General features: G+C 40.9%; 1 protein-coding gene across 3 annotated transcripts; it reads right to left on the bottom strand.

The window, feature by feature from the left end:
* Window positions 1-593: 593 nt before the first annotated feature.
* Window positions 594-10,019, bottom strand: LOC138956252 (uncharacterized). Of its 3 annotated transcripts, none has more exons than XM_070327660.1 (4): window positions 9,811-10,019; window positions 6,983-7,350; window positions 4,967-5,113; window positions 594-742 (listed from the first exon to the last, which is right to left on the bottom strand). In XM_070327660.1, exons 1-3 carry the CDS (start codon window positions 9,933-9,935, stop codon window positions 5,067-5,069), a joined length of 540 nt encoding a protein of 179 aa, XP_070183761.1. In that variant the 5' UTR covers window positions 9,936-10,019; the 3' UTR covers window positions 594-742; window positions 4,967-5,066. The 3 variants fall into 3 exon arrangements, with proteins under 3 accessions (XP_070183761.1, XP_070183759.1, XP_070183760.1); XM_070327658.1 differs by lacking the exon at window positions 9,811-10,019 and adding an exon at window positions 8,197-9,070; XM_070327659.1 differs by lacking the exons at window positions 594-742; window positions 9,811-10,019 and adding an exon at window positions 8,197-9,070 and having other exon boundaries at window positions 3,019-5,113.
* Between the last annotated feature and the right edge of the window lie 1,692 nt (window positions 10,020-11,711).

The following is an 11,711-nucleotide window of genomic DNA, read 5'->3' as shown; positions in this document are numbered from 1 at the left end:
ATGTTGGCAACGAACTGGAGAACAACATCTGACCATGTTGATCGTGGGGTGGCCCACTCCGCGGGTCAATGCGCTCCGTTAGTTGCACGAGCTGTTCCTCAGAGAGGGGGCAAAGCCGTGGCAGGCACATCCTAACGACTGTCTGGCAAAGGATGGTCCTCGATTATAGATTGAAGGCTTCTCCCTTTCCAGAAGTCCTGTACTGCTGTGGATGTGCTGGCTCGTCTCTCCCGCATCCCCTGAAGAAGAGCTGCAGGGGAGTTCTGTTGCGCTCTGTCCTCAGGGGTTGGTGTTCTTCTGTTCCACAATCCACTGTAGGGACCGGTTCAGCCTGGGCAGAGTGAAAAACATAGTGGAGGGCCCACAATGAATGGGATTGTCCATGTTCAGTATCCCCAGACCACCTTCTGCCTGTGGTGTTCCCATTGCAGTAAACAGGTCATGGTAAGGGTTCACCACATCTTTCCAGACGTCGAGCCAGAGACGCTCGATCCTTTGGTTATGGTCACTGCGGCCTTGCATCGCACTGCCTCTCCCTTCTCCCCTGTGGTTCATTCATGAGGGCGACGACATCCAGATTCTCGCCACCATGGTCCATGCGGACTCTTGACGGGAGTCCAAAGCGTTGGGTTCCACCCAAAAACAGATCCCGAACGGTCTCTGACCTGTTGTTTCGGTGGCATGGAGGAAGGTAGTGGCCCGGCTAAAGCCATCGATTGCCCCATGAATCACCATTTTCCACCTGCCATCTATATAACAAACAGAGATCCGTTTCCATATGTGATTTCACCACACAAAATTCTGATTAAAGAGTTATTGGGAAATAAGTACAGGTAACATGCTCAGTAAATATTAAAAAGTAATGGTCAAAGTGCTTTTTCATGACCGAGAATCAAGACCATTATTTTTAATATATATCATTGAGAAAAGGTGTGTAACCCATTTATCCACCTTCTTCAATTTTGCAAAGAAATAAATCAAGAAAAGCAATTGCTTTATATGACTTTTCTTCGTCATGTCCATAAGCCTTAAGGGTCTTGTAGGTCTTAAAAGGAGGATTCCATAACTGCTGGGACTCTAAAATTTGATAAAAATAAGCAAAATTTTGGTAATGTCTGCTGGTTAATAACACATACAATTCAGTGAAATTTAATAAAAAATAACTGAGAAAACCGCAATGTAAAGCTTTTACAAACTTGACCCCACTGTGACCCCAAAATGTGACAGGGATCAACCAAACTAGGGTCACGTAGGTAGATGATCAAATCCTTCAAGTGTTCAAAGTTTCAAAGCTCAAGCTTCAAAAACACCTGAGATAACATCAATGTTAAGATATTTTGATTCGAACATGACCCCCTGTGACCCCAAAACTTGACGAAGGTCAATCTTCTTCTTCTTCAGCGTTCGACGATGGCTGTGTCTAGATTCTTTCAGGCCTGGGAATGAGTAAAAGTGTTTGGCGTATGACGGAAGTTGCGTTTTAAGCATTTTTTAAGGGCACACGGAGGCTCTTTTCTTACACAATTAGAAAAGGACTTCGTCGTAAATACCGAAAGGCGTATCATTCCCAGGCCTGTTCTTTGGCCCGTGATGTCGAAGTGGGCTGTGACGAAAGGTCAATCAACCTTATGCGTCTTCTTCTTCTTATGCGTTCGTGGGCTGAAACTCCCACGTGCACTCGTGGTTTGCAAGAGTGGAATTTTACGTGTATGACCATTTTTTACCCCACCATTTAGGCAGCCATACGCCGCTTTCGGAGGAAGCATGCTGGGTATTTTCGTGTTTCTATAACCCACCGAACTCTGACATGGATTACAGGATCTTTTTCGTGCGCACTTGGTCTTGTGCTTGCGTGTACACACGGGGGGTGTTCGGACACCGAGGAGAGTCTGCACACAAAGTTGACTCTGAGAAATAAATCTCTCGCCGAACGGGGGACGAACTCACGCTGACAGCAGGCAACTGGATACAAATCCAGCGCGCTACCGACTGAGCTACATCCCCGCCCACAATCTTATGTCAAGTTGGTACATTATCAAAACCTAGAAGTGTGCGTACTATTAACCCTTACACCGGTGCAATTCTGTAACACATGTTACATAGCCACTGGTGAATTAACAGAGAGAAAATAACAACAAAAAACAGTCATATAGGTTTTCGCATCAATGGGAGGTAATCGGAACCGACCAAACAGACTGAGCCAATAGCGCGACATATGTCGTGACAACCAGGTGACAGCATAGTAAAGTAGCGCGACATATGTCGCGACAAACAGCCTAAGGGTTAAAGCTCTAGCTAAAAACACATCTGAGATAACATCAACGTTAAGTTTTTATTAAACGAACATGACCCCGCTGTGACCCCAAAATTTGATGAGGGTCAACGAAACTGGGGTCACTTCGTGAAATCATCAAACCCTAAAAGTGTGCAAAGTTTCAGAGGTCTAGCTGTATAAACTTCTGAGATAACAGCTCAACGTTACATTTTTGTCCTTGGACAGACAGACAGCCTGCCCACAGCACACATAATTATTTTGATCAAGTATTATTCACTCAGCCAGTCTACCTGCACAAGCATGTGATTAATCCATGGTTGAAGAGTTCTGTGAAAATTGCGCAATTCTGCAAACTCTTTATAGCAGTTAATTTAATTTCGAATAAAATAAAGTACATAGTTGTTCTGCTAAGACGATAAGGCAAATATTTTTGCGTTCTTTTCATGTTTAAGTATCTCGGAAAAAAAAGTTCTATTTATGAAGTGAAATATAATTGACCTACAGATTACTGTCTTTTTATTTGTACAAATGCAAAATGGGAACAACTCTATTTTCTACACAAAATATGAGAGTTACTTGCCTTGAGACCTTGTGTCTGGTACAACGTAGATTTTGATTTAGAAAACAACCAAACTTATGGATCTTATATTGGATTCTGTGTGTTGAAACTGAAATGAATAGTGTAAATGCAGTGAGTATGTATGAGCTCTTTCTCTCTTCGAATATTTGAGCATTCAGAACTTTTCAGTCACCAAGCAGTGACCACACAGTGTGGTTTCTCAACCTATGAGCTATCGAGGATTCAGACTGGTTGCTGGGTGGTTATTTGTTAGGACTAGGTAGCTTGGTATTCACCGAAAAGTATTCCCCCCTCTGCTTATTTCTCTGTTAACTTGAAGGGGTGTTTATTGTTAAAAAAAACACCAAGCAACCAAATTTAAATAACCACCCAGTAGAAATGGTAAGGTATAACCAGAATATGTTTTGTATTCCGTGGGGAAATCATCAATGGACCAGTCTTTCATTACATATCCAGAAAATGACAAAATAAAAAGAAAAGAAAAGAAAATACTTGCACACGACTCACCTTCGTTACCCACCTACCCCTTAGAAGACGCCCTTCCTTTTACGATCCCAAACAAGACATTTTCAAGACCCTGTTTCATAGCTGCCAACCCCTGTGAAGCCCAAAGAGTAGCATTTTGGAACTTTCACCAAATGTCAGAGTTGCAATTGGTGTTTATAAGCGTAGCACTCGCATAATCTTAAATTTGAATCGCAAGCCCGCATTTAAAATGCCATCAAAAACGTTTGTAAGATTCTGAGAGCTCTACGACATTACAACCGTCTAAACATAGTTCAATGTCACACGCTTTCCTTCTTTGCCACTACTAAAGCAAACGTATGCAAGATTGTATGTTACACGCTTTAGGAGCATGGCAAGAACGGATTCAAACTCAAAATCGTCACTCCAAAAAAACATAAAATGCACACACGACTTTTATTTCTCCTGCTGTTATCGTTTCTTCTCTTTACAGATTCTTCAACGCTCAGAATACTGAAAACGGCACCCCAGACGACAGTACTGTTTCCATACGCGAATTTAACTTCCCTTGGAAAGTGGTTCGCTCAGGAGGCCTGTTTGTCTGACACTATAAGGACAGAGTTCTGAACATAGATGACAAAGATTCCGGAATGAACAAACATTTTGCGGATGCAGACACAGAAAGACGTCATGAAGAATGAGATGCTTCAAAAGATACAGACTGTGACGATGACTGTGACGTCATTCCCATATAACGAGACGTCATTCACAGTTGTTCGGCCACTTCCGTCAAAAAGTAGATTTAGACAATCAACGTAATCTCGTGTGGAAGAAAACGTCTGTCACACAACCAAGTCGGAATAGCAGGTATTATTACCTATACACGCAAAGTCTGTCGAATTCTTCGGCAAAAATCGTTGAAAATGATTTGCCCGCATCGGTGTGGAACTTGCACCATAATCTTCACCACCCTTACGTTTCCCCGTTTTTATCCTGTCTCCCTCCAGTTTCCACTTCTAACACCGTCACTGTGCACAGCTTACAACTTAACAAGTGCATTGCATATTCTAATCAAATTCACAATTGGCGCATAGAGTCACCGGAAATGCGAATGCTTGCAATAAAATTCACGATTTGCTAAGCAAGTCACGTGGACAATATCGAGTCATAACGGAGTGGTTCCCAGCCATCGGTACTCGACTAGTTATGCAATGTTCATTGTTGATTGTCAAGCAATAAGTGAACATTTTGCACGCTTGTCATTTTTTTTTTTTTAGCGTAGCAGCTCAGGGCTTAGAGTAGCAGCGTAGCAATTCCTGCAAAATCGGAGCATGCTGCGCCAAAATCGTAGCAATTGGCAGGTATGCTGTTCTCTAAGATATTCTGCTCATAACCTCTGTAAGTTTACCCCCATTATAAGACCTTATTATCTCAGGGTTATGTAGGTCTTAAAAGAAAGATTCCAGCGTCATAAAATAAGAGAATTCCTTATCACCCTTATGCCACCTGTATCAATCCACTCAAATTCCATGTTCAAACTGGCACAACCCCCAACATCCTCCCCACCACCGGACACACTCAACATTCACCAAATTTTTAAAAAGGATTTTTTTGTGCCCAGTGTATGTATTTGTAGCTGTACTCACGATATCAACTTGTGGTATCCGTCTAGATGCCAGAGAGCGTTTGGTCCTGATACTTGGTACAGACGACGTCTCGTGGGCCTCAACGCCAAAGCTCTGACAGCTACTCCACCAGGATCAACCCGCGGGATGGCTCCCCGTACTCTGTGCCTTTGTGGAGCGTGTAAGAATACAACTTATTACACTAACGTGACATACCACTCATGTCATAACAATACCATTCACTCTACATTGCATGTGTAAAGAGGTCTTGTCTGACAAGGACCTGATTTTTCACTGCCTCCAATACCGAAACAAGCGTCCTTCTTTGAACACTCGGAAGAATTTTAAGAACGTAAACACCACACCAGTGACATTTCCTTGCTTTGACATAAAAGATTACACGAGGCATTCGGAGAGATCCAGGTTCAATTTTTAAGCTTCTTCAATCTGGGCGCTTCGACAAAGGGACATTTACAGCAATGAACATGCAACAGTATGTACAGGGTCCCCACTGGTTTTTAGAAACAAAATTCCATGACTTTCCCATGAGCCTCAATAACATTTTCCATGACTAGATCCACAGGTCGCCATTTCCGAACACGCAAACTTTTTACATCTTGTCACTGCCAGTTTTGACACTGGCTTGCTTTGCACTGAATTTGAGTCAGTTTCTACGCAGTGTCTCTTTGACAAGCAAGTCAAGCATTTGCTACGCAGTCAGATTATCGGTAATGTTTGCTGGTCCTGTCATTTCACTAAACTGGACCAGCCACTGTTTGTATCCATCTGCACTTTCGTAAATTCCGTTTCATAACCGTCACTAACACTGTGACTTGACGAACTGTCATTTTTTTCACCGCGATACACAGTTCATTGCGAAGATCTTCCTTGGTAATTCGTTCCAATTCCGCATACTTTTTGTTGTCAAGAAACAACTCGAAAGAAAGCTGGCGTGCTAAAGGTTATTTTTTTTTCTTTCTTATTTATGTTAAATTCCATGACTTGAATTGAAATTCCATGACTTGAATTGAAATTCCATGACTTTCCAGGTCTGGAAAATTAAAAATCAAATTCCATGACTTTCCATGACCTGTACGAACCCTGTATGTAGGATAAACAGAATACTACATGGCTTCCTGTTTGATACCAGTTTTACACTAGTGTTTTGAAATATTGTTCGCAGTTTAATATTTAAAAGCACAACTTGAGTAAAACTGGTATTTCATAGGAAACCATATAGTATTCTCTATGTGGACAACAATGTCACAGGCTTACCCACTAAAGTTCTTTAGGAGCTTCTGACATATTTGCCTTAAAAACAACATGCAAAATAACTTGTGGAATCCAAAAGCACCATGTCGCATTAGTGGCCCAATTAGAGCTGCAGACTATTACGCTTTCGATGTAGCATGCTACTTGTAAAACAGAAAATGCTACTTCGTTATACAGACACTCTACAATGTTCATTTGTTCCTGCTGCTGTTTTCTTGTCTGAACACAGTTATTGCAACATTTGTGTCTTGACATATAAACATGTAGGTGCAGTGGATTATAAGATGATGCAATACTTAAAGATAAACACCATTTGCTACACTATAAATTCAAGATTGCTACACATGAAGCTTCATAGGGGCTGACAGCTCTGCATCATACACCAGCACATAAATCTTACTGACTGAGTTGATGTGTATTTACACATTGCACACCTCCCACATTGAAGTAAACAATTGAATATCTTCAGTTAATCGAAGTACACTTAAAGATGAAGTTCTCTCCATAGGAATACTGTGCATCACCCTTGCATGTAAGTGAACTCAAAGTACTATGTGAACAGAACAGAACCAATTCTGGTCTGTTTGCAACCGCATGAACGCAGGAAAGAGATCATTGTCAGATTGAATTACAATTAACATTGACACGCTTCCATTTGAAACTTTTCAGTTGTCATTGTGGATTGACGCCCCGGGCCCCAGATCCTGCGTTTAACTTTATCCTCGACGAACAAAACAACAGGCACCAATTGGGTTGCCGCCTCACCTGTGATTGTGTTGACCAGGTTGGCAACCGAGCCAGACAGGGTAGAATTGCTGGTACCGGTTGTCATCGATCCCGATGTTGAGGCGATGGCCTCACGATCACCCGAAACAGCTTCTTGCAGACGTTGGTTGTCTTTCTGGAGCGAGACAATGGCCACTTGGCAGGTCTCTTGCCGCTCCCCCAGCCTGCGTAGTTCTGCCAATACCGCGGCCAAAGCAGTGGCGCTTTCTTCCCCTCCTGCTGTGGCTGACTCAAACCCACCGGGTTGTCGCTGCGAGGCTGTCTGGTTGCTGGCCCTCGGCCGACCTGCAGCGGCTCGGGTCACTTCGGCTACCCGCCTTGACGCTGCCCTCCTGGGAGGCATATTCCTGTGCATAAAAAACAGGATATGTGAACACAGCCTTATTTGTCAGATTACTGAGAATTACACATAAGCCTTGAACTTGTCTGCTGCTCCTTGCAGGAGTTAACAACTCCTTCACTGTTCAGCCTGTAAAAGGTGTTTAATATCCCATACTTCTGAAGTTGTCACCAGATTTTGGGAGTCTGAAATACAAACCAAAGAAATTGATTAAAATCTGGCCCAAAGTACTTCAAACCAATTGTGTTTTCTGTGTCAAACTCAAATCCTGGCACCCAGTACCCCCACCAAACGAGTTTGGAATCTCTGAGGCTCAATACATTTATGACAAACAGAACACCAACAGGAAATTACATCATGGTTCTCTGAACTGTCACACACCAACATAATACCTGGCTAACAAATCCACATACTAACTAATGTTGGAATCTCTGAGGCCCTATAGCTTAATTTGACAAAAAGAACAACAGCGAACCATGTTTTCTGATTCTCTGAAAAATCAGCCCCACCATGAAATATTACCTAGCCCACGGTACATGTACTTTAACCAAAATAGTGTTTGTAATCTGTGAGGCACCAGCCAACACAAGTGACAACAGTACCTCCACATGAAATATTACCTAGCCCACAGTACCACAATCAAAATAAATTTGGAATCTCCTAGGCAAAATAACAGGTGATTGACAAAACAGTACTTCCACAGGAACCAATATTTCCTGATTCACTGAAATGACAAACACCCGAGGTAATTGACATACAGTACCTCCACAGGAACAAATATTCTGATTCTCTGAATTGACAAACGCTCACATGAAAAGGCATCGTAACACCAACATGTTCATCAGAATCTCACCTGAAAATTATTTCCAAGTACTCTGGAAAAACACTGATCCATACTATCCACCAACACAGAAACATACTGTTGAAACATGTCACGATATCTTGATTTGACAGAACACTCAACAATCGTGTTGATCGAAGAACCATTCCGGATCCACCTTGAACTGGTTTTTAGACAAGGGACATCATCCACAACGAGCCTGTCATAAACTCGAGTTACTTCCCATCTACCGATCTGGTTGACCCCATTTAGAGCCGTCGATTTATGCCACCCACCCGCATCAAACAAGAAAGAAAATGTAAACAATTTGAAGATTCCCTGTTCCTATACCCGTGCTTTGTAAGCTGATCAGTCAAAACGCACAATGCAACCTGACCCGGCTACAACATTATTTAATCACACAAAAACCGACTGTGTTTATCGCCTGACGAAGGGACTTGTACAACCTGGCCTGTCCTGACGTTGCTTGATCTTCTTGATCTTGATATGTTACGCCAACAGGTCCCAAGCTTGGGAATATACGTTTGCTAGATGCACACCATCACCCAGGAAATGACGCTGCAAATTCAGGTAACGTAAACTGTTTTCCAGCGGAAAACATAAAATCATGGTCCCAAAATACAACTCTAGGGGAGTCCACAGTGCCCTGCCGAAGCAACGCATTGACCTCCATAGCTGCGGCGTTGTATGATGGATCGAAACACACACACAGACAGACAGACAGACACACACACACACACACATACACCACGACCCTCGTCTCAATTCCCCCCTCTACGTTAAAATATTTAGTCAAAACTTGACTAAATATAAAAACGGTATTACTTAACTTTAAAATCAGAATCTGTGACTGTGAAACATTGGTCCATTTCTCAGTTGTTTTTCAACAGTTTAAAATTCCTTTTTGAAGCTTTACTATTAATATTCAGCACAGAAGAGTTACCTGAAGTACTGTCCCCTGTCCTTTCAGACGAGCTTGTATCATTAAGGACCCAGTAAGCTTGTTGGAAGCAGTAATTGGTTCCACCAACGCATCCAACTCTTGATCAGATATCCTGGAATACACCATGCGTTGTACAGTTTACAAGTAGCATTCCATTTTCCCTGAAAATTGCCAAACACTTTTATTACTTGCGTTGTATCGATAAACGAAGCACAAGTAAGAAACAATAATAAAAGCAAAGAAAATAGCAACACGATATGCAAACATCTAACAAAGCCGAGCAAGCAGAATGACAGGTTTAATGAAAAACAAAGAGGTACCGATTCGGAAACAAGATCGCGATTCTTTCCTTCGCTGCACGACGCAAATCTTCTGTGACCTTTGACCAAACGTAGCTTCCACATTCGATCACCGTGCTCAGCTTAATATTTACAACAGAAAGCCGAGGGGGTGGAATACCGAGATGAACCTACAGAAATGTGCATCCTCAAACCTGACATATTCATCCCAACATTTAAATTAATGAACTCCAAAACACAGAAAGTTGCTTTTAGTTTTACACGCCATCTTTGATTGCCACTGCCAGTGGTTATCAAACCGGGACCCGGTACCCGTGTTTCAAAGATCACGCATTGTTTCTTCCATTAAGTCACAAATGAACAAGCAAACAAAACGTTGCTTACCTTCTTAAAACTTCTTCTGGCTCATTACCAGACTGCAACAAATTGACGTCGCAATGGCGGGTCTGATCCAGTGGCGTCACCGGAAGTAGTATCTCCACGAGATTGTCGCTTTGCATGTCGTACATTTTCCGATTCAAGTTCTAATTTATTTCAGCCGCATTTATTAAATGCAGCTGCATTTAAAAATAAATACAGCTGTATTTAAAAATAATTACACCTGTATCTAAAAATAATTACAGGTGTATTTATTTTTAAATACAGCTGTATTTACTATTAAATACAGGTGTAATTATTTTTAAATACAGCTGTATTTATTTTTAAATGCAGCTGTATTTAAAAATAATTACACCTGTATTTAATAATAAATACAGCTGTATATATTTTTAAATACAGGTGTAATTATTTTTAAATACAGCTGTATTTATGATTAAATACAGCTGTATTTATCATTAAATACAGCTGTATTTATTTTAAATTACAGCTGTAATAGTTATGAGCCAAACGGCTTTCCACACCGGGGCAGGAGGCTGAAATAGTTGGATACTGACTAAAGCTGGCGCAAATCTTGCATGATGTGTACACATAAGATCATATGTCAACAGATGTGCAAGTGTGTCTTTCTGAATGTCCAAATCTGACATGAATCTGTATCTGAAGTAAACCAACCGTTCAATAGTAGCCTAATAGGACAGCCCGCTGAAAGTACTCTACTTTCAACAACAACTTCCACAAAACAAGAAGACTAATATTTACAACTCCTTGTAATAGTGACATTGCATGATAAATAAGACAAAAGAAGTCAAACACACACATATACACACACTTATACGTAAGAGCATGGTTATCCTTGGCGGATTATGACATTATTCAGTTATTCTGCAGTAAAATTGAAATCAAGAATGCTGCAGTAAAACGGTGCTGTTGTTTTACTGCAGAAAACCTGTTTTTATTTTTTCTGCAGCATTTTGTACTGGCTCTTGGCGGATTATGACATTATTCAGTTATTCTGCAGAAAAACCGAAATGCTGGAGAAAAACTGTCTTTTCTGCAGCATTTCTGCATAATGTCATCTTTCGCGAGAGCAACGTTTTTTTCTGCAGTAAAACAGTTTTACTGCAGTAACATTGAAATCAAGAATGCTGCAGTAAAACGGTGATGTTGTTTTACTGCAGAAAAACTGTTTACACTTTTTCTTCAGCATTTTGGCATTATTCAGTTATTCTGCAGAAAAACAGAAATGCTGGAGAAAAACTGTCTTTTCTGCAGCATTTCTGCATAATGTCATCTTTTGCCGAAGCAACGGGTTTTTCTGGAGCAAAACATTTTACTGCAGTAAAATTGAAATCAAGAATGCTGCAGTAAAACGGTGCTGTTTAAAAATTGTAAAAAAAAAAAAAGTGTACAAAAAGATCCAAATTTATGTTCATCTTATTTTTCATCATTTCCTGATTCTAAAAACATATAAATATGTTATATTTGGATTAAAAACAAGCTCTGAAAATTAAAAACATAAAAATTATTATCAAAATTAAATTTTCTAAATCAATTTAAAAACACTTTCATCTTATTCCTTGTCGGTTTCTGATTCCAAAAACATATATGATATGTTTGGATTAAAAACACGCTCAGAAAGTTAAAACGAAGAGAGGTACAGAAAAGCGTGCTATCCTTCTCAGCGCAACTACTACCCCGCTCTTCTTGTCAATTTCACTGCCTTTGCCACGAGCGGTGGACTGACGATGCTACGAGTATACGGTCTTGCTGAAAAATTGCAGTGCGTTCAGTTTCATTCTGTGAGTTCGACAGCTTGACTAAATGTTGTATTTTCGCCTTACGCGACTTGTTTTGTTTTACAGCGTCAACTACTGTCTTTTAGCATGCTCACTTGCTGATATAAATGT

The sequence above is a fragment of the Littorina saxatilis genome, unplaced genomic scaffold (assembly GCF_037325665.1).
Source record: "Littorina saxatilis isolate snail1 unplaced genomic scaffold, US_GU_Lsax_2.0 scaffold_1154, whole genome shotgun sequence".
In the NCBI taxonomy this organism is placed as follows: Eukaryota; Metazoa; Mollusca; class Gastropoda; order Littorinimorpha; family Littorinidae; genus Littorina; species Littorina saxatilis.
This window is presented reverse-complemented; position numbering and strand designations above follow the sequence as displayed.